The sequence below is a fragment of the Sebastes fasciatus genome, chromosome 7 (genome assembly GCF_043250625.1).
Source record: "Sebastes fasciatus isolate fSebFas1 chromosome 7, fSebFas1.pri, whole genome shotgun sequence".
NCBI lineage: Eukaryota > Metazoa > Chordata > Actinopteri > Perciformes > Sebastidae > Sebastes > Sebastes fasciatus.
The window spans coordinates 27,377,142-27,401,319 of NC_133801.1; the positions used below are offsets into that span (position 1 = coordinate 27,377,142).

General features: G+C 39.6%; 1 protein-coding gene across 1 annotated transcript; it reads left to right on the top strand.

Moving 5' to 3' along the window:
* Positions 1 to 16,159, top strand: wsb1 (WD repeat and SOCS box containing 1). The gene is made up of 9 exons (XM_074640033.1): positions 1 to 353; positions 2,496 to 2,664; positions 4,198 to 4,481; positions 5,164 to 5,295; positions 6,467 to 6,567; positions 10,504 to 10,676; positions 11,148 to 11,261; positions 13,041 to 13,148; positions 13,367 to 16,159. Exons 1-9 carry the CDS (start codon positions 314 to 316, stop codon positions 13,527 to 13,529), a joined length of 1,284 nt encoding a protein of 427 aa, XP_074496134.1. The 5' UTR covers positions 1 to 313; the 3' UTR covers positions 13,530 to 16,159.
* Positions 16,160 to 24,178: the final 8,019 nt, after the last annotated feature.

The window sequence follows — 24,178 nt, forward strand, 5'->3', positions numbered from 1 at the left end:
ATGGAAATAGCTCGGTAACATCCAGTCAGAAGCCATCGCGTACCAGCAGGAATCCTATCGAAGTCCACGGAAGGGAGTGCTATAATTACGTGTTAAACAGTTCTAGCATAATTATAGATTTAAACCGTCAAACTAAGCGGTATTTGTCGACGAAGCGAACGGAAGAGAAGACGGACTCTGACAGACAGACAGACATCGTTAGAGGAGGAGAAGAAGAAGCCGTCCAACGCTCCGTTTTACTCGTTTTCCTCTTTAATATCTTCTCTTTATCAGTTCCTGCCTGGCTTTCTCTCAAGTCTGTGCCCTTATTTAGATGGCAAGCTTCCCAGACCCTGTAAACGAAAATGATATAGGTGAGTAAGAAATGACAAATGAGTCCAATGTTGTGTACAAAGGTCTTGTGTGTCTGCGTGGAGCTGCAGTGTTTGTCTGGCTTTAGCATTACGGTAGCTTCACGGTGTATAGAGAGCTGCTAGCTCACTTCAGGACTGTCTGGTTAAAGTGTAACGTTATGCACCGTCTCAGGTAACCATAAATGCATTAATAATAATCATATTAATAATAATAAATTAGACTTATATGGCGCCTTTAACAAACCAAAGGACACTTTACAAAATCATACTAATGAATAACAGAGGAGAAACTATAGCTGAGTGATTAACAGTGATGTGAATGAAGAGTCAGCTGAGGACATAGTCTGGATGAACACGTGTGTTGTGTTCAAAATAAAATAGGTTAATGTTTAAAAAATGGATGCTCTTCTTCTCTCTGGTTGAACCACCATGGTTCAGTCTCTTGTTCCCTCCCCCACGCTCCTAGTGACTGATTCATAATGTTGCCTCACACACACACCACAGAGAGACGGAGGTTACGTGCCCACACGCAGCTACACATGGCCGTGTAACGTGTCTCATGTAGGCGAGGCAGCTTTATTTGTGTAGCACATTTCAGCAACAGGGCAACTCAAAGTGCTTTACATAAACATTCAAGAACATTGCGACAAAATGCAAAATACCATTAAGACAATGTCTCCCTGATTTGTGTGCCTTAGGGTGTTGTCTGTGTTTTATTTATTTATTTATTTATAGTTTTTTTTTTTTTTTTTTTTTCCCTTTAATTAATTATGTTCTTTGTATTTGCTTGTCTCCATTTGTGTTTGCCCTTAGTTCCTAGTATTGTCTGTTTTTGTTGATATATATATCAAAAATGAGGCATGATACACACCCCACAGAAGTATGTGTCACTGACATGCATGCACATGCTTCATAATAAACAAATATTTGAAACAAAAGAACATTAAGACATAATTAAAACAGTAATAAAAACATTAAAGATTAGAAAATAAAAACAAGCTCAAAATAAAAGCGAGGATAGAAGCTAAAATAGAATATAACACACAAGAGTAAAAGCTCAAGTGCAGTATATAAGATCATTACCTGGTTTAATAATAGGCAGCAGCAAACAGGAAAGTTTTACGCTTTGATTTAAAATAACTCAGAGTTTGAGTTTGAGGTTTCTGGGAGCTTGTTCCAGATATGTGGTGCCTTAAAAACTGAACGCTGCTTCTGCATGTTTAGTTGTGACTCTGGGGACACTAAGCAGACCTGATCCAGATGACCTGAGAGGTCTGGATGGTTCATAACATAGCAGAAGATCAGAAGTGTATTATGGCCCTAAACCATTTAGTGCTTTGCAAACCAGCAGGAGTATTTTGAAATCAATCCTCTGAGAGACAGGGAGTCAGTGTAGAGACCTCAGAACTGGACTGATATGATCCACTTTCTTGGTCTTGGTGGTGTTTTTAATGTTAGTAAAGGGAAATGTGTTGAATTCTTCAGTTCAACATTTGAGCTAATTCTGTGTTTCCTTATTGTCAGAATCTATAACTCTACTAATACCATACTGCAATTTAAAAAAACAAAAAAAATTCCAATTTATTTACACTTGGGCATGAAAATATGTTAAAGTAATTTGTTATCTGCAGACAACTATACTTATGTATAAAAAAGGTGCTGCTTGTGTGTCTGAGAATTGTTGTGAAATTGTCTATCAATCTGTTAGTTGTGTTTCTGGAGTCTAAGATTTACATGGGAAGTGTTAGTTAAAGGTTACTTTTCGGATCTGACTATACTATACAAGTCAGTTTTATTTCTATAGCCTAGTATCACAAATTTGCCCTCAGGGGGGCTTGCATTGACCTAAGAGGGCAAGTATAGGTCAATGCATCATTGTAAGAGGTCAAGTATGGGCCCAAGACTGTGGATATATAGAGTATTCCCTATTAGTTTATTTTGTAAGTGGTTTCTTCATTTTATGACGTGCTGTTTTTGTGCCGATAGCACAGTTAACCAATCAGAATCCTGCAGCAGTGACAAGCCCACTGCAGACAGTGAATAAGTTACTTTGGGATGACTGGAATTCCTGTGGGTTGGCTCGAATAAGACTGAATGTGTTAATAAGTGATCCTAACAGTGTAGTTGTTGTTTTTTCACCAGGTAAGGCAAAGTTCATCGGTGAACTCCTGGTGCCCGTTGCTCCCTTCGACCAGAAGTCTGGACGCGAGGCTTGGACGGTAGCCTTTGCACCCAATGGTTCCTACTTCGCTTGGTCTCAGGGGCATCGCATTGTCAGGCTCATTCCCTTGGCAAAATGTCTGAAGGACTTGTAAGTATTTTTTTAAACTGCAGTTCATTGACTACCAGTACTTTAATGTAGCAACCATGATTGATAAAACATTAACATACATATTTATGATTTTGTTCAATTGTTTAGACTTTTTTCATCTGAAAACCTTCAATTGTAAACAGTGTTTAAGAAACCTCTTTAGGTTATGCCCTTTTTTAGGTTTATAGTATTTTATTGTGGAGTACTTATTTTATGTGTCATCCATGTAATGGTTAGGCCTGAATGCAGGAATTATTCTTTTATTATTATTATTATACACTAGAAGTGTGGAACTCAGAAACCGCCAAACCCACAGTAACCAAACTTGGCAGATACATTAAAAAACTCAGCTACTACTCGGGCAAGAAAAACTACAACAACTGACCTCATGGTACCAATCCTTTACAGTGTCCAGCTGTTTTAGGAAATGACTAAGCCGTTTTTTTTATCTTGATTACGAAACTATATATGTGTGGCCAAAAATCATTGGCACGGAATTACCACAACTACAGCAGATTTACAACACTCCCTGCAAAAAGAAAGCCAGTAACATCATTAAGGACTCCCGTCATCCTGTCATGGACTGTTCTCAAATTCAAGTACGCTTATCTGTGGTCAGGCGAATTGCTGGGATTTTGTGAAACAGCAAATTCCTCTGAGATTATCAGGAAGCTGAACTTGATGTCATTAGTATTATGGCACTTGTTGTCGTGTTGTTCTACGCAGACAGTGGGCCAAATTATTTTCACACATGACTTAGCCATACTTTGATAAAGCATACTTTTAGGAGTGCATATTTTACAGTTTGTCCAGATAGGACAAAGTGTGGAAGAAGCAGAAAACATTAGCAGCTGGAGAATGTTACCACTGCATGTTTTGCCGTAAAATGTGATTGCTATGTGCTATTTTATCTGCAGTGTTTAAGAAAAGTACCTGTTAAAAAAACAATAATACAGCCAAATCTTGAACTACACTGCATGAAATCAAGTCATGATGCAATGCAATGCACTCATTTGGTGAATGAGGCACATAGATCTACATATATTGTGTTGTTGCAGATCTATTTGCTAATAGAACAATCTAGCCATTTACTGGCCCTCAGTTTCCCATCCCGCCTTACACAGAAAGCAGAACGTACACAAAGAGGTGCTCCTCAGTGCCAAGGACATGTGGCTTTTTTTATCAGCTGCCTTTCTGCTTAACAGGCTCTTTTTCCACTCAATAGCGCCTTGTGACTCTCAGAGCCACACTTTGAAATTGTCTGTAGAACAAGTGCTTGCTGTCCCAAAACAGCAGGCCGTGGCTGGTTGGCTGCTTTTTTTGCAGTGGCAAAAAACACTAAACTTGGCAGTGGAATAGTACCTCTGGTTTATGACTAACGTGCTTCCATTACGTCATTGAGGTAAACAACGTTGCCTCGCTGTGCGGTGCAGGGGGAAAACACTTGTACCGTGCCAACGTGGCCAAACTGCTCACCTGGGCTGTCTCTTGTTGACCGCCTCTTGTATCTGTCTCCATTCTCTGTTGCTGTAGTTCAATGGGCAAAAGCGGGGAGGCCACCAATGCCTTGAGCCCCCGGCGTTTGTCTCGTCAGAACAGCGCCGAAGGCCAGGTAATCCCAGCGGCCGACGAGCCCCGCGAACACACCATCGACTGCGGTGACATCGTTTGGGGCTTGGCCTTCGGCTCCTCGGTGCCAGAGAAGCAGAGCCGCTGTGTGAACATCGAGTGGCACCGCTTCAAGTTTGGTCAGGACCAGCTGCTACTGGCAACAGGCCTCAACAATGGTCGCATCAAGATCTGGGATGTTTACACTGGTGAGGACACATTTTTGTTAATTAGAAGTAGTTTCCCTTTTCAGCTTCATTAGTCGGTAATCAGACCAAGTATTTCAATTTAAATACAGTAAATGGGTGTCACATTTTTGGCAGTCACTTGTTAATGTGTACAACAGCAGTGGGATTTTGGAGGCACTAAGTTGAATCGACACTATCTGAAATCCATGAGGCTATAAGCTGATACATACTCCAAAGGGAGTCTTGTTTGGGCAGTCTGAAAGTAGTAAAAAGGTTGTTTCACATTATGGGTCTGCTTCCTTTTGAGAAAAAGAAAGAGGAAGTTAATAAGAAACAATTTGAGGATATACAGCACTACTTTTGGTATTGTGTCGTCATTGGCACACTGTCAATAAATAGGTATGAGTAGGTATTTTGAGTAAACAAACCCAATCTTCCCATTGGAAGAAAGCCATGGTTTAGTTATGGCATGTGTACACTAGGGCTGTCACTTTGTATTTTAAATTACAACTTTCGTTCGAATGTGAGTAAAAATGTAATATTCAAACAGCCTGTAGGTCTGCATTGGAACTGGAATGTAGTCCTTGCCGTGCCTATAAACACTGTACCACTGACAGCTCTCAAACTTGACTGAGGAGTAGTTGCGCTTAACTATGGATGACTTTTTCATTAATCCCCTGTTTGATTTCATGGCTTGCTGCAGGAAAACTGTTGCTGAATCTGATGGACCATACTGATATAGTGCGAGACCTGACCTTTGCACCCGATGGCAGTCTCATGCTGGTCTCTGCATCCAGAGATAAGACCCTCCGTGTTTGGGACCTCAAAGATGATGGTATGTGGATGAACTGTTTTCATTTTAGCTCAACTGTCTTTTCTTTTCTTTCACTTCAAAGCTGAAGCAGAACTCTGGGACCTTTTGTTTGTTCAACTCAGAGCTTGCTGTTGGCAGGGGAATACCAGCCAGTTTTGAAAAGTAGGCGAAATATCCCGGGGCTATGGCCAGCCTGTATATGTGAAAAATAGCCCAGCTAAAGCCTAGTGTATTGGTGGTATTTATTCTTGTTTTATATGCATAGGGAAATACAGTTGCACACAGACATTATGAGAGTCCCTGATCTGCTGTATGGTCCGCATGAACCACAAAATACATCCCTTCAGGGCTGCTTAAAACAACACACTCTCCAGCAAGCATTCACAGATTATGTGCATAGCGCCTGGGCCATGCATGGTTGATGTCCCTTTACATGGCATTAGTGGTGTGACCTACATTTCTTCTTCATGGGTCAGTTAGAATCAGTTGCACATGCTGCTAGTTCTTGGTTGACTGTTTAATGAACATTATCTCAACTCAAAGTCTGGTGATAACCTTTATTTTGCTTATTGTCAACAAATCCCATTATTGGAAAATGGTTATTAATCTGCTGCTGAAAATAGTCCCCAACAAATGCACCATTTCCTCCCGTTTGAGTAATGTTCACTTAAAAATGAGTCACCAGCTGTTTTAGGTAATTATTGTGGCTTCTTTAAACATGAAACTATATAAAGTATTGAGAGACTACCACAATTTTTGGTTCATGGAAATTGTTAGCAAAAAGACCAACACAGAATCAGCCCTGCCTTATCCTTTTGTAGTACAGTCCACAAGAAGGGTATGGTGCTCAAATAATATCTGTGGGAAATGTAATAAATCAGAATAAGTGACTTATTATGTGGCCATCCTGATAGCTAAATGATTTAAGTGCATACCACATGGCCTCTGAGTCACTGGCTCAATTCCGGACTGAGACCTTTGTTGCATAGCCTACCTCCTCTCTCTCTCTCTCTCTCTCTGTGTTTCCTGTCTGCCTCTACTTTATACTGTCTGGTGTCAAATAAAGGTAAACACGCCAAAAGAAAAATCTTAACGTGACTCATAATGTGTGGTCTATCACAGCAGTGTAGCGTTGACAGTAAAGGACATGGCGTACTGCTTCAACTGAGATAATGTTGTTTGTGTCTTGTAGGTAACATGGTGAAGGTTTTGCGGGGGCATCAGTACTGGGTGTACTGCAGCGCCTTCTCCCCTGACTCTTCCATCCTGTGCTCAGTCGGCGCTGGCAAAGCAGTACGTACACAAGTTCCTTTTTACTTATTTTTGATTGTGATTGCTAGCTAGTCTTTGTTCAGTTGCTTGTGACCAGTCATGCTGAATCAACTTACAAATCAATACACTTCCCATCTGCCCTCCCATTTCCACCTTAGAACAAACTGTGCTCGGTGTCATGATAAGTTGTGCCACCCTCATCTACTAGATTCTGCTTTTGTTTGCAGTGGGGGAAAAAAACATAACAGGCTTTTGGTGTTCTGAATTTTGCATGCAGAGCAGACAACTGTTTTCACTATTGTTGTATAGCTGAAGTAAACTTGTTTCATTATGTAACTCAGATACCTCCTAAAAGTATTTGTTGGGGGGGGGGGGGAGACTAAACAAAATCTTTAAATCAATACAGCAGGGGAATCTTACAAATATTTTTTTAAGTAACTTCCACAACAACACTCTTGCCAATTTAAAAACAATTCCGACCTCTTGCATAATATCAAAGGTCAGATAAGATAAAAAAAACATTTTCTTCTTTTATTCCCATATTTCTGCAGCCCTTACGGCAGACATGTTTCTGGATATTGATTCCATAGACTGGCTGCCATTAGTTCACCTTATCTACAATGTTGCAGCTCTAGATCAATCTGAACATGGTTGTGATAGACATGGTGGTCGTTTTGTTAGATTGTGTGTCCCTACAGTGTGTGTCTTGCTCTCCCTGTCACAGGTGGTGGCAGAGCTCAGTGTGTGATTGGTTTTGAAGGGAGCGCCGCGCTGACATTTTGAGCAGCCGGTGTAAACCGGGGACGCACAGTGCGCAATGCCCAAAGGCCTGGCCAGGGGCAGCCTGGCACCGATCTGTACGTAGGTGCTGCTCCGTGTCTGTCTACCTCTGCTGTTGCAGTTCCTCTTATTTATTTCAGGTTCAAACTGTCATTAAAGGTGTAATGTGTAAAATCTGGCCAGAATTTTAGTTTAAAACGTTCAAAAAAAATGAACTAATATTATCAACAGAAGAGGTTACACGGTCGACCTTATGCCAAAGATATCTATGTATTGTGTTGCAGAGATATCTACTGAAATGAGCATGCTAACCAGCTAGCCCCGGCCCGTCTTGTAATACCACTCGTGATAGTGAGTCACTGTGGCGGACAAAGAAGACGCGGACAAAGAAGTATAGTTGTCCTGGGGGCTTGTCAGTCTCGTTGAAGGTACAGGGTCCGTGTACGCTTTGTTTTTTTGTTTATTGGATTAAATCCAAAGTCGCAGAAACAAGAAAAACTAATTTGTATTTCCTTCTGGGAAAGGAGTCATCTGGCAGGGAGGTTGTTTTCTCGTTTTTGCCACTTTGGATTTAATCCAATAAAACAAACTATCAAAATGTCCACGGAGCGTACAGCCGCCCGTCAGCCCCCGGTTAGTGGCACAGTAAACACAACATAGGCTGACGCCACACCTATAGATTATAAGATAGCAGTGTTATTTTGACCAGCTCTCAGAGTTTCAGAAGTTGGAAAATGTTGCATGTTCTTGCCCTGCTGTTAGTTAGTAGTTGGCTTATTTATATAACTGATGACTGTAAATTTAGAAGGACCAAGTAGTAGAGGTGAAATGCTATCCCCCATTTCTTGGGAGCATGTGGCCAGATGTTACACATTGCACCTTTTTAAAGTGGTTATTAAATACTCCCTCTATCCCCCTTCACCCCCCCCAACCTATCTCCCAAACACACTACCCCCCTACCCCCCACCCCCCATCCCCCATCTTTAAATAGCTCCGTCCACTTTCTGCACAAGCTAGCTTTCTCTTTTGTTACTAGGATTTCTGTTACTGTCAGTATAAATGTTTCCCTAGTAGCATACAGTGTAGCATTTTAATGGAAAGTCATAGAAAATAATTCAGCCAACCACAACAGTTTAAAGGCCCAGACACACCAAGCCGATTTCAAAGAACTAGCAGCCATGAAGGCCGACCATTGTATTGTTTCACGTCGCTTGTGTCTTGGCCAAAACGTTGCACTCAAACACGCCTGACAAAGACTACAGCCACTCCCAACTACCACGTACGTTCTGCGTCTGCGTGAGAGGAAATAACTCTCCACACCAGGAGGCGGCGGTAGTCTGTATTCGTCATTCAAAAATGGAAACCGGAAGACCGAGGACTGTGGAGATATATATATATATATATATATATATATATATATATATATATATATATGTATGTATATATATATATATACAAGCCGTTGTTATGATACGTACATGAAATAAAGCAGCATTTGCTGAACATTTTCACACCACTCTCACAGCTTCATTCCAGATGGCCATGTTGATGTGTTTTGGAATGATCAGATGAGATGAAGATGAAAAATTGCGAAGAGCTTGACTTTACTCGTTCGCTCGCTTTCCTCGCTTCCGTTTCTCTTTTTGTGCGCTGATTTGTTTAAGCTGAATCAGCGGCGCCGCCGATTCAACATGCTGAATCGATCATAAAACAGTGCAGGACACACCTCAAAAACTAGGCTGACAGACGCTCACCCGAGGCCCAAAACTGGCCGACGGCCGACCGTCGGCTTGGTGTGTCAGGGCCTTAACAACAACAGCCTGCTCCCTCCCTTTACTGTCCATGTTAGCCAGCAGCCTCTAATACTTTGCAGATGTTACAGCAACCCCTTATGTAATGGAATTATTGTGCAGGTTTCAGACTAATTTAGATTTCCAATAGAGATATTTCTTGTGCCTTTTGCAGAGCACTTGTATCCTACAAATGTCAGCTGTTGCCCTTAAGGCAGTCGACAAATTGCCCACTTATGTGGCAACTTTTCCATCTGCAGTTCTTCTGTGGCTTTTTCTGCTTTTCTAAAAAGCATTTGAGTGTTTCTGCTTTTGGCAGCAACAGTGGAACAGCGATAAATTATACTGCATTTCATCCGCATTTTTCCATCAGCACACTTTGTGATGAAAAACACAGCTTAACAATCCAACAGAGAAAATTATGCTAATGTTTTTAACTTAAATTGGGACACTATAAACTGAGGAAAGTAGCTAGTACAGAGAGGAGTAAAACCAAACGGCTCAAGAAACTGAACCATTAGTCTGCATGTGACTGTTTTTATGTAGATCATTAACTGCATTTGTTTTCAAGTAGTTTTTGCAGCACTTTGAAGCATTTCCATTTTTTAACAATAATAGTGACAAGGTGCAGAAGTTGTATAACTGGAGCAAAGATATTAATACTAAATATTCTGACCATGGCTGACTGTTAAAAAGCAAAAGGCTGCAACAGATGATTACTTTTCTACCAGTGTGTATGTGTGTGTAAAGTGTTTGTGTGTGTGTGTGTGAGAGCATATGTGTATTGTGCCAGAGGTATCAACCTTTTGGCCATAAAATATTCTTTTCTCTTGCAGTATCTGTCTCTCCGTAGGCTTCTGCCGGAGGTGCGAGCCTATTGTAAACACAGTGAACTAAAACTCAAAGGGGAAACCAGTGGAGTAACTTTAGGTTACCTTAAGTTACTACTTGTTTCATTTTCTCTTTTTTTTGTGTAGACTTTTTTTGCTAACATAATAGAAGTATTTATTTCGTACATTTAATAATATATTAAAAGATGTATACATTTAAATTCTGATGTTGTATTTTAATACTATTATATAAAGATGTTAGCTATAATTGTCAATGTATGAGTAGTGATTGCATTTTGACATAGCCTTGCTGCTTGTGTAGCATGTGCACTTTGTTTGTTTGGTCTGGTTAAAGGTTACAAAGCATAACAATATGACACTGAGCATAACTTGAGTATAACTGTTTAATTCTGTTTTAATTCATGTTGCTTAATTTAATTGCTAAATTCTTTAAGTGCATATAGTAATGATAAGTTTAAAAAAAAAAAAAAAATAGCACATCTATACTCCGTCCAAATCATTCCATGGGCTATAACAGTCCTCTCTTCACATTGCAGGTGTTCCTATGGAACATGGATAAGTACACCTTGATCCAGAAGCTGGAGGGGCACCACAATGATGTGGTGTCTTGTGAGTTTTCACCAGACGGGGCGCTGTTGGCCACCGCCTCTTATGACACCCGGGTCATCGTGTGGGACCACCACAAGGGCACCGTCCTGCTGGAACTTGGGTAAGAAAGAATTTCCCAATTTGGGATAAGTAAACCGTCCGTCCACCGGAATATTTCCATTTGCCAATGACTACAATACAAGTATTGTATTTTGGGGGAACTTAAGGTCCACCTACTAACTTTTTCTGGAGCTTTCATACCTCAGGGTTTTCCTCAGTGGATAAGTTTGTCTAACAGTGGTCACAATTACAGGATCATGGTGAATGCTAAAACACAGCAATATCTATTTATATCTTGGCTAACATTAGCTACTGGTCACACCAGACCACATAAGGCTGTATTTGTAAAACCCCCGAGTGTACTGAATTGACCCAAACTGTGTATTATTGCAACTATTTTCAAGAGAATAAATTAATTTCTCAAGTCACAAGTTATAAACTGTCTTATTTGTAAATGGTTGGACAGCCTCACCATTTTAAAACAGTGAATACTGATTCTGTTATTAAGCTCCTACTTTTCATCTTTCTCCAGCCATCTCTTCCCTCCTCCTTCACCCATTTTTGCTGGAGGGGCAAATGACCGCTGGGTTCGCTCTGTGAGCTTCTGCCCTGATGGCCGCCACATTGCCAGCATTACTGATGACAGGTACGACACTGAATGATAAACTAATATTCCTTAAACTGGTTATATGCCATTTCTTAACTCCAATTATTGTGTTTTTACTCGGTTTAGTGGTGGGTCTCGGGGTTTTCTTTGCTTTAAGAGGAACTGATCTCTTCTCTTTAAATGGGGGATCTTTTAAAATGAAAATGATGAACATGTTGACTTCAGCATAAACCCTGAAAAACCATTATCACATAAAATATCTGTCTTTTTCGCTGTCGTGGGATATTGTGTGTCCTGCTGTCTGTTCTAGGAGGTTAGCTATATCAGCATGAATGTTTCAGCAGTAGATAAACAAGTGCACTGTTTGCAACACATATTTCAACGTGTTCAACTTCTGAACGAGAAGTGATTTCAGTACAAGTCTTGACAAACCCACACGTTCAGCTGTGTGCCTCTCGAGTGGATGTTGGTACACTAAAGCATTTTTCAGTGCACATGGGCTGATATATAAACAGCACAGTGCAGCAGAAAAAAGCTTCACTGTTTACTGCGGTTTGTTTTTAAGTCTTGCTCGGGAGTCATGAGTCTTAAAGAGGACTTGGGAGCACAGAGCTACGGTATGCTGGTCTGTTTGGCCGGGGTCACATGACTGTCACAAGGTAGCTATTAATCACTCTGATCGCTGGTTGGCCGAGTGCTGAATTGTTGGCAGGAAATATGTTGAGAAGAGAGGCAGGAGGAAGTGCTGCAAAATGGCGGTTGTGGAAAAAAACAAACCAACTCAGCCCTCCCACTGAACACTCTAAATATTTCAGGGAAAAGTCATAATGTTTTGACCAGCAGTGTGATTATTTTAGGTACCGTAAAGTTAGAAAATACAAGTAATGAACAGATGCTAATTAATAAATAACTGTATGTGATTTTTTTTTTTTTTTTTTTTTTTTTTTTTTTTTTGCTCCATTCAAAGATTTATCAACAACTTCCCAGATTACCATACAATTTAGTAAACTAAGAGTCCTAAGATCTTCCCAATGTTTTACAAATTTAATTTATCTCAAAATGTCAGTTTTCATCACTAGAAATCTCATAATCTAAGGGGCAGATTGGCAATACATTTTCCTGATCACATTCATGCCATCCAAGTAATAATCCCCTTTGATTTGAATGACCCTGTAGCCACGTTCTAGCACCACCTCCGGGGGAAAAACTCTCAAGTTGTGTGCAGACAGAAAGGGAAGAAAATGTTCACATCATTTGTGTGAATTGAAATGACCTCTGGACTATTACAGTCTGTGCTTATTCACCCTAAACAGACAATGTACCAACTGTACAGACGTTGGCTGTGAACTAGCTACCAACGTACACACCAACCATCTGTTGGAGTGTTTGTTTGTGTGTGTGTGTGTGTTTGTGTTCAGCTCAGTCTCTGACTGTAAACTCACTCATATCTCATCAGGATCTCCAGTTCTGTTATTTCCCTCCAGTCTCCTTTATTCCTCTCATCTTTGTACGTTTAAGTAGCAGGTTCATAAAGCCCCGGGGTAAAGCATCAAATTAGTTCTGATGTGATGTGTGATATGATTGACAGCTGCTCTGAGTGAAGTAGTTGCAGAGCTGGTGGCTCGGGAATTGTACGACAGAGGAGATGTAACTTCCCATAACCGTCACCGGTCTGTGTAATAGAACATGTGTTAATGTGCTAACGTAGCAGCTAGTTGGCTCTCACGCTAACAAGCTGCTCGCCTTGTGATACAAATACAAAGTTTCCTGCATGCAGTGTGGATTCTGACAGCAGTGTTTTTTTCTGTCTCTGCTCAGGCTTGTTCGTTTCTGGAGCATCGAGGAAAGAGCTCCTCAGGCCATCGCCTCTCTCTCTAATGGCCTCTGCTGTGCCTTCTCCGCTGAAGGAAGTGTCCTTGCTGCTGGGTAAGGCTCAATTACACGTACAAACGCCCACCAATCCTGAACATACAGATCACATTACCTCAGTTGCACCTTAGTGACCTTATGATAGAGGAGCCAAGGAAACCAGTTCTCCATGTTTCATGTCAGCTTGCTGGCACCATGTGCAGGATGTTTGCATTCTTGGCTATCTTTAGTTTTGGTTTAGAAACTCACTGTGCTTTTTTTTTGTTTTGTTCTAGGACTCGTGATGGTAGTGTACACTTCTGGGAGTGTCCTCGTAGCGTTCCCAATCTGCAGCACATGTGTAGGATGTCCCTCCGCCGGGTGATGACCACCCAGCAGGTGGAGTCCCTGACCATCCCTACGCTGCTCTGTGACTACCTGACCTACAAAGTCATCTAATCACCCCCCCCACCCATCCACCACCACAGCACCAACTGAAACAACTGTCCCTGCCGCAACAGCAGCAGCAGCAGCAGCAGCAGCATGCTGGAAAACCAATGAATTATTTTCCGAAAAAATAAACAGTTTTTCATAGAACTTTGTTGAACAAACAAAAGCAATCGGGAGAGGAGGAAAAAGGTTACGTTTTCCTGAAACCCCAGAGCCATGTCCTCGTTTCAAACCCCCCCCCCCACCACCACATCCACTCACAGAAGAATATTGTGTTGTTTTCTAAATATTTATTTTTGCAAGTACTTAAGTCAATAATTGTGTTGGGGGCCAGTGCACCACCCATGCCTGTGAGGGGCGCGTTATTTCAGAGGCCTCCTATCCCCCTCCATCATATTGGTGAGGTGTACCTGTAAGTGTTCAGCTCCTCCTCTTCAGCTCCGGCTCTCCACCAGGTTCAGTAAACTCTTTTTTTCTTTTCTTCCAACCTTGTGAGGATCTTTGCACCGGTGTTTGCTCTTAATGTCAGGATTGCAAGTAGGTGAGCTAAAGGGAAGAGACAGGTGGGATGTTTAACGGATGCAGGGTTTTTTAAGGCCAATACTCGGATCTGTGAACTACTGATATTTGTGGACGTATAGTATCTTTACAGTGATAAATCATCCGGGCAGATATTAGGTCATTGCAGATATGTCGGTATTGGCGTATATGTCGGCCGGTAAATGACAAGACATTGAAGTACATAAATGCCAAAGATATATATTTTTTAAAACAGTATCATCATTTTGTCCACCCAGAGAGTAGTGAATTCTATTTCTCAACTGCAAAATCTTCTGCCCATCACATTTCTTGGATTGCAATTGTTACAAAAACAAATTTATGGGAACTGATATTTCATTATTGGATCATTTTTAAACTCTCAAATATCAATATCTGTAGTGGCCTCAAAAATCCTGTATCTATTTGATTGGTTTACCAGAGAAGTACCTTAGAACCCTGACTAAGGATGTCTTCATTCATTTGGATTTACTCTATGACTGTGACAGCTTTACGGCTTTACATCATTGCAAATAGTTTTTTGACCAGTATTGGCACTATGGTGTATAGTTTTATGAGTAGGTCACCATTTTTTTTACCTTTTTTTTTTTTTTTTTTTTTCTATGGCGTGCACAAGCACCCAGCAGGGTGACAGATTCCTGCTAATGGCTTTCACACTGCTTCACTGATTTTGATTGTTGGTGGTGGTAATAATGCACCAAGAAACCCAGCAATGTACCACCAAAGGCAGGGAATAAGATCGGTAGTGGATGTAAAACAATACAGGCTCCAACATGTCTAAAAATCACCTTTGCAAAGGATTTATGAGGAAGGAATGCATTCAACACACACACACACACACACACACACACACTGTGTTGTGGTGACAAACACTGAATGTAAACATAACTTTGTTTACACGAAAACTCCAAAGGGTACCTTTTTGAAACCCTCCTTAAATGGCCCCTATAATGCACTACCAAACTATCATCTGTCATCAGAGCTTCAGTGAGATTGAAAACCAACAATTTGTCCAACCCTGACCTCCAACATGATGCAGGTGCAGCCCAAAAAAATGTCTTGGACTGGCGACATAAATGTCATCGATATACTTGAATTAACTTCAGTGTGTGCCCCTCTCTGCCCCAAAGCCGCCCCAAAGCCTTTTGAGACCAGTGATGTTGGATGGTTTCACCCTAAAAAGCAAAGCACCTCTGCTGCTGTACACAGAGTTCCATGTGATATGTATGTGTGTATATATAAAATTGTATCATATCTATAAACAAGTTAAGTTTTTTTCCACTTTTATCATTTATATCCAGTTCTTCTGTTGGAACAATTTTTGTATTTTTTGTCTTATTTGTTCTCCTTTTAAATGTGAAAATGTCTACTAGTAACTACACGTCTTACTGCTAAAGCCCAGAAAGAAAAAAGTGTGTATTACATTTCTTTTACAGGTCAGGTTTTAGACTGCGGCAGTGGAAGTGTTACTTGCGCCCTTGTTGCCAATAATTCCAGCAAAACCCTGAAAGTAATCAAAAGCTACCAACCAATCAGCTGCCTGCCTCAGCCATCTCGGTGTTAAAAGACCTTCATGTTCACTCTTGATAGAAATAAATGCTACATGATAATCCGCAATGACCCTTAAGATGGAGCATTCCTAGAATCATCTGTTTCTCGGTCATTTTCAGTTTGTGTGTCAGTGGTATGAGATGTGAAGAAGGGAAAGTGAGCTTTTTAATGTCGTCCTGTTTGTGTTACTGTAGTGAGGCGGGGTGCAGAACAGCTGCCAGTCGTTCTTGGAAACAAGTTCTCTGACAGTGCTAATGCCAAAGGATTCTCCTTCTCGGATCGCTTATGAACTCGTTTTCTGCTAAGATGTGTAGAGGGTGTCTCATGAATGGGTTGCAGTGCTTAGTTCTCTGTACAGAACCTTAACAGGGGGTTTGCATTACATGATGTAACCATTGTGATTGGAAAAACACAGTCCTGCCTCAGTGAGATGCAGTATGAAGCGGCAAATATATATGAATGTATAAAGTTTTCTTTTCTTGTATTTTTCTTGTTGTTTTTTAGTTCCAATAAAGGCTTTTTGACAAAAATAATGGTGGTTATTAATTTGTGAGAAAATCTGCAATGAGCCTTCAGACAATAGACGGGTTTCGGCAGGGGGTGTGTTTTTTTATTTATTTATTTTTTTAAGATTTTGATGAATCCTTTTTTCCTCTTAATGCCACATACATTAAACTGCATAAAATAATGTCTAAAGCCCCTGAAAACCTGGTTTCAAGTCTCCTGTGTTTCTCTATAACATGAAACATTTGGCGATTAATATGCAATGATTAAAGTTTGGTTTCAGAAAACAAGTTTGATCAGATTTGATTGGCAGCGACCTGCAAACAAGTAAAGAATAACACAACTGGCGTGACATTTTAATTGAAACATTGGAAGCTCTGCTTTAATTGGTGCTCGGAAGTTCATTATTCCAGCTGAGCCTGAGCCAAGTCATTCCTAGAAGTAAGTAGAGCACAGATAGGGAGTGTCTTCGTAGATAAGTGGTTACAGTGCCAGCACATAACCGCAACATGTGTCTTGAGTGATCTGATCACAAGAGGACAGCTTTAAGTACAGTTGTGAACACACTAAAGACGCATTGAGTACGCATTGAGATTGGATCTTTCAGACCACATTCAGAGGTGGTCTGGATCGCATATGGCCACATTCTTTTAGCAGTGTGTATGCGAATGTGTCCTGGGCTACATTAAGAAGGACCACCTACAAAAAAACTAAAAGAAAAAACTGCGAAACAGGAAGTGACTGATTGTAATTGCCTGCCTATAATACCCATAATACTGGATCTATATATATATTGTACATAAAATATATTGCTTAGTGTAGTGTATTCGCCATTCAGAATACCAAAGACAGTTCTTACATATTAAGTTCAGGAAAAAATTGGAAAAAATCATTGTCTGCAATATAAATGCAAAATGATTATAGATTATCTTCATGATTGAAAGCATGCTTTGTTCTCTTGGAACTATAATAATCAAAATTCTACTAAAATCTTTTTTGGTTCATTGATTGTAGACACAGTTGTCTTGCACTCATTACTTTGAATATAAAAAAACATTAGCTTTCATATGGACTCATCTCGTAAACACGTTAAACACCACCCCATTTGAAGGCACCACAGGTCACATCTACTGTTTTATATATATGCTTGGAATGTTTACCTCAGGGATCCTCCCATCAGCTGAATGGAAATCTACCAGCATCTAAAAACACAGAGACACACACTTCTATCAGCTGAATGGAAATCTACCAGCATCTAAAACACACACACACACACACACACACACGCACGCACACACACAGCTCTGTGCTCAGTGTGCACATGAGCTGTGATCGGATTTATTATTGACCTGGAGGACGCTGATACTGAAGCAGAGTGACAACAGATCGGAGCTCTGCTTCTGTCTGTAGAGGGAACTATTCATCAACTGAGAACTAAACATTTAAAGGTACCATATTATAAAAAAGTGAAATTTTCCTGTTTTTTTTATTATTATAAAGCAGGTCTAAGTCCTATATAAATACTGTGAAAGTATCGAAACACTCAATCCACAGTGAAATACACACAGCCTGTATTCAGAAACTCTGCATTTGAAACAAGCTGTCAGGATTTCTGCCCATTTGTGATGTCACAAATATACAATATTTAGACCCTTTACACAGATTTAAGCGTAAACATTCTAAATGTGTCCCAGTTTATTCCTGGTTGCAGTGTATGTGAATGTCATCAGCTGACAGGAAGTACACATGGACCCAAGCTGTTGCCTAGCAACGCAATTCTGTTGCAATTTCGTCGCAATTCCGTTGAAATGCGTTAAAACGGAGCGTTTCAGTCAGAGGGGTAAATACAGGTATATTCAGGCCGACAGTATGAGGAAAATAAAGTCTTTTTTTTAACATTACAGCATGTAAACATGTTCTAGTAGAAACACAAAATACAAGTGTGAACCCAAAAAGGAGCACGATATGGGACCTTTAATACACTAGTTGCTAAAACTCTTCTGGCTGCGAGCACAAAAGAGCTCATTGACACGTTAACTGAGCTCCAAACTATAGGCAGGGCATTTGAATAACTCAACAGCAACATCTGTTTCCAGACATCACAAGTGTTTCTCATCATGCCTCACTGACCTGATGATGAATAGAGCAGTTCACTGGAACTCATTTATGTGTATTTCTTTGTTCGGCACATTTCTGACAAGTCAATTGAAAAATACAGGAGTATCATTTTGAAACCTAAAATATAAGTTCTCCCTTTCAGTTTCTGTTTATTCTCTCAAAGGAGAACACAGGATGTGATCTACAGAGCAGATAATGTGCTGTAGCAGACACAGAAATGTAATTTGATTTCAGTTTGACTTTAAGTATTGAGAGTGTGATTAGATGCACAGTGCATATCTAGGCTACATTAAGCCTATACATTATAGTTAGTAAAGAAAATAAATGTTTGACGGCTCTGCTGCAGAACCTGCATCACATTTGACATTTAGTGCTTTTTCCACTTTGTTTTAAAGTAGGTGCCACGAGTGAAATAATCCAGTTTAATCTGTGATATGTCTTTGTGATCTCTGTTTCATCATCACGTGGCTTCATGAGGATCTGCAACTCTGTGAAAGAGAGATTTCAACAAGCAAAGGAAGTGAGTCATCACTGTGTTATGGGCTCTCGAGGACAGGAGGGTGGAGCAGCAGTCAGCACGCAGACGAAAAACTAACTGCAGTTAGTTTGTACTTCAATTCTTCATTTACTGTTAAGTAGAATGACGCATGGCGAACCATTAATATTCCCCCGTGGATCAGAGAGGAGCTGTGCTGCGAAGGAGGAATGTGTTACGTGTCAAGACTGTGCACAGGAACCCGTTCGAGGCCTGGTTCCTCCTCACAAATACACAAGCTCATAAAACACACAACTGAAATTCAAAAGAAAGATGTTTCAATTGTGCATCTAAAAGGACAAACCCCAGCAACGTGGGAAACATGTGATGCTACGGACCTTTTTAAAGTTTCTCTGATGTACAAAACATGTCATTTCACAGCTTGCATAGCTTTTTTTCTCTTCCGAGTTTGAGGCAAACAAGAAATAAAAATGTGTTGTGTTGGCAAATAGTCCCTCCACCTCCCCTGGCACTCCTTCAGCTTTACAACCTGTGGCTGAAAGACCAAAACAAAGCACGTACAAACAGGCTGCGGACAGAAAACTAACAAGAGGGAGGGCGTTGGCCCAAGCAGAGGATGCAGTAATCCTTATAGACGCTTCATGCTACTGGAACATTCTAAGCTCTGTTGGGAGAAATAACAAGACGCTCAAGATTCCTCCATAATACATAAAGTGGAAGACGCCACAGTGGTATAGCAGCTTAACACAGTGTTCTTGCTCATGAGAAAGCTACTCAAACCACACCTCAGCTAAGGGGAACATACCATCATTCTGCCGAATATCTTTATATCCTTTGTCCCCCCGAGTCATCAAGCTGTACAACACCTCTCTGGGGAGGAGGGGGACAAAAAGGACGGTCTGCAGGACAGATAATGCACACAGTGCACTTTAATAGACTTTTTTAATTCTGCACACCACAAACAGCTCTACTCTGCACCTTTTGTGCCTTTTTACTAATATGTTTGCACTATGGAACTGTGATGCTGGAAACTTGAATTTCCCTCGGGATCAAAAAAGTTACTATCTATCTATCTATCTATCTATCTATCTATCATATTGGCATTTATCTCTCTCCTCAACGCTCAGTGATCACCAAACCAGAGCAGGGATATCAGCCATCAGAGTCCCAGTCCTGTTTAAAGCTCTGCTAGTGCCTCCAAGAGGCTGCACTGTTCATTCAGTGTCAGTATTTGCTTAGAGCTTCGGTAAGGCAGAACGTTTGTGGCATCATTTGGCAAAAATTTCCATAATAATCTTTCAGCATATTGTAATTCAAGTGTTCTGCAAGATAACTAGACTTCTAAGCCTCCTCAATTTCAGAGCGAGAGAGAGCGTCCCTTCTGGACAATATTTGTCATTGTTTTGTGTTGTTAATTGATGTCCAGTAATAAATATATACATACATTTGCATAAAGTAGCATATTTGCCCACTACCATGTTGATAAGAGTATTAAATACTTGACAAATCTCCTTTTAAGGTCCATTTTGAGCATGTATGGGTGCACCATGCACCAATTGTTATTTTTAGAGTTTGTATTAATATTTATATTAATATATATATTATATACATTATATTTATAAACAGGATAAGGGCACGGTGAAGACCTGAACACCTTCCCTCTCTGCTAAACAGCCTCGTCCTGCTTTAGAAAAGTACTCAGTTAAAACAACCAAAGAGCTAATAGAACAATGGACAAGGGTCAGGGGGAAAGAAAAACAAAAAAAACAAAAAAAAACACAATACAGATAACTGCATTAAAAGGTCCTAAAAAATATCAGAGAAACTCATCTCTGATGCAATATTCTCACAAAATAATTTGCGCAAAATTCATCCAAACTGCTCCTGAATATTTATTCAGAATTTTTATTTACAATAGTTTGTTGCATTATAGGCATCCCTGCAGGTCTACTAGAAAGAACAGCAATTACAGGGTTATTTCAGGATATACAGTAAATAACATGAATAGAATTGTGTGTGATTTGATTTGTGCTTCTCTTGTAAACTTTACATATCGTTGACCGTCTGTCGGTGTCATTCGATATCTCATGAATTGGAGGGAATTTCTTTAAACTATGGCTCAAACGTCGGATACGGATGAACTTATTCGATTTTGGTGGTCAGAGGTCAAGGTCACTGTGACCTCACAAAACACATTTACAGCCATAGCTCCAGAATTCATATGCTAATTATGACGATTTTACACAAATGTCTAAGAGGATAAAATGATGAAAACGGTGCATTTTCAACCCTCATCTGCTGATTCATGCTCCATTCAAACCTTACAATATTCCACATCTTTCATACATCATTACTATTATTCAGCTTTGAAAGCCAGCGATGTATGACAGACAAGAATGATTCATTTTCGGAAATAATTTATTTATTTGAAGAAAAGCTTTATTTCTTTGTCATCTCAGTTATTACTGTATAATTTTCAGGACATATATGTTATTTTTCTAATGTAAATGTGTATCAGTACTGGTCACTGTTGAAACTTTGCAGCACATACGCTAGTGACAGCAATCTGCACTGTTGACTCCACCTAATGCCGCCACCAGCAACCTTCACCGCTGCCTCCACCTGCAGATCCTTCCAGACGCTGCAGCCCAAACCTCCACCTACAGCCATCAACCTGCACCTCTGCCTCCAAAGAGCTTTATAAATGGCCACATGGTGGTGCCATTTCACTAAAAAACACTGGTCTCTCCACCTTTAAGAAAAAACAAGTAAAAAACTAATTTAATAAACATAATTACGCGTTAACGCAAATTAATTTTAACGCCACTAATTTCTTGCGTTTTTATTGTTTATTATTTATTGTCGTGAAGTAAATAACGCTCCAAACCTATGCTAAATTTTGGTGAAGGAAAAACTGGCATGTCCATTTCCAAAGGGGTCCCTTGACCTCTGACCTCAAGCTATGTGAATGAAAATGGGTTCTCTGGGTACCCACGAGTCTCCCCTTTACAGACATGCTCACTTTATGATTCTCACATGCAGTTTGGGGCAAGTCATAGTCAAGTCAGCACACTGACACACTGACAGCTGTTGTTGCCTGTTGGGCTGCAGTTTGCCATGTTATGATTTGAGCATATTCTGTATGCTAAATGCAGTACCTGTGAGGGTTTCTGGACAATATTTGTCATTGTTTTGTGTTGTTAATTGATTTCCAGTAATACATATATACATACATTTGCATAAAGCAGCAATGTTGCCCATTCCCATGTCCAATTGTATTAAATACTTGACAAATCTCCCTTTAAGGTACATTTTAAACAGATAAAAACTGTGTGATTAATTTGCAATTCATCGCGATTAACTATGGACAGTCATGCGATTAATGAAGAAGAAATATTTGAATAGATTGACAGCCCTAATATTATCATGACAAACATTAAGGATGTCTAGAGATTAGGGGACAACAAATGCAGCAGGTGTTGGAGCAGGTGTTTGTTACTGTCAAACTGCCAGAGCTGTGTGTACGTGTGTTTGCTGCAATGAAACAGGAAATCAAAATATACCTGCTTCAAAATAAAAGCATAAAACAGCCAAAAACAATAGAGGACATTGTGGAAACAACTACAAACTAAGCTACATTATTTTTTTTAAATTAAATGATAAATCAACATGTTGTGTAGCTCTTTTTTTTAATCCTCGCACCATGCAGTATAACAGTTCGGCCAGCCTGTATGATGAGGAGTCTTTATAGATTGTAGGAGGTAAATTGGATAGATAAAGAAGTTAAAATGGAGATAACTCCAACTTGTCCGGTGTAGGAGCATTTTCACCATAGATTATATTGGTTGCTCTGTAGCCAGTTGCCTGTAACTGATGTCGTTGCAAGAAGTTATTCTTATTATTTTTCATTAAAGGTCCCATATTGTAAAAAGTGAGATTTTCATGTCTTTTATATAATAAAGCAGGTTTAAGTGCTTTATAAATACTGTTAAACTACCAAAACGCTCAATATACTGAGAAATACACACAGCCCGTATTCAGAAATTGTGCGTTTGAAACAAGCCGTTAGGATTTCTGTCCATTTGTGATGTCACAAATATACAATAATTAGATCATCACACGGTTTTAAACATAAACATTCTAAATGTGTCCCAGTTTATTTCCTGTTGCAGTGTATGTAAATAACATCAGCTGACAGGAAGTAAACATGGACCCAAGCCGGTGCCTAGCAAACGCAATTCCGTTGAAATGCACTAAAACGTTTCAGACAGAGGGTGAATACAGACATATTCAGGCAGAAAGTATGAGTAAAATAAAGTTGTTTTTTTAAAGATTACAGCATGTAAACATGTTGTAGTACAGGGGTCAGCAACATTTACTATCAAAAGAGCCATTTTAGGCAAAAAAACAAAAAAACAAATCTGTCTGGAGCCGCAAAACATTTGAGCGTTTTATAGTTTAAGTATATAGTATATAAGTCTAATGCAGTGAGGGCCAAAGAGACAATGTACTAGGGCCACATTGAGGGAAAAAATATGAGATATCCAGAATAAAGTCCTTATATTACAAGAATAAAGTCATAACTTTACGAGAACAAATGTTAATATTACAAGAATAAAGTCATAACTTAACAAGAAAAAAGTCGTAATATTACGAGAATAAAGTCATAATTTTAGGAGAAAAAAAATCTTAATATTACGAGAATAAAGTTATAACTTTACGAGAAAAAAAGAAAATAACATGTGAAATTACTACTTTATAATATTACGACTTTTTTCTCGTAAACCTGACTCATTCTCGTAATGTTATGACTTTATTCTCGAAAACTCAGACTTATTTTTTTCCCCTCAATGTGGCCCTAATACTCCGTCGTACCGTCGTACCATAGACCTACAACAATGATAGATAAAAATGAAAATGTAATATATGAAATGTCATGTCTCTTTCGTTGAAATTCTGACTAAACATTTCATTGTATAATTGAATTATTAATATTGTTAGTCTGTCTGTATGTGTATATATGTATATATGTCTATATGTATGATTCAATACAAAATATTAATTATTAATTATTAAAAAATAAAATTGTTTAAATGTAAACAAAAAACAGTTTTTAATTTCCATTTCTAAAAATCTACAGGGAGCCACTGGAGAGGAGCTGAAGAGCCGCAGGTTGCAGACCCCTGATATAGTAGAAACACAAAATACAAGTACGATATGGGACCTTTAAAACCACCATTCAAATGCATTCATACTGCATTACATTGTTACCCCAAACTATGGAAAGCCCTTTGGTTAACATGTTGTCATTCAGTGTAACTATACTCTATAAACCTATCAATGTTTACTCAAGACATGGTGACGTCTTGGTTTTATTTTGAAGGTGACATCCGGACGTCATGTTCTTCTTCTGCTGAGCTTGCAGAAGGAA

Coding starts and splice junctions, on each gene's coding strand:
- wsb1 (XM_074640033.1), top strand. CDS start 314: ATGGCAAGCTTCCCAGACCCTGTAAACGAAAATGATATAG. Junction 4,482..5,163: donor GATCTGGGATGTTTACACTG/GTGAGGACACAT, acceptor GGCTTGCTGCAG/GAAAACTGTTGCTGAATCTG. Junction 13,149..13,366: donor GGAAGTGTCCTTGCTGCTGG/GTAAGGCTCAAT, acceptor GTTTTGTTCTAG/GACTCGTGATGGTAGTGTAC.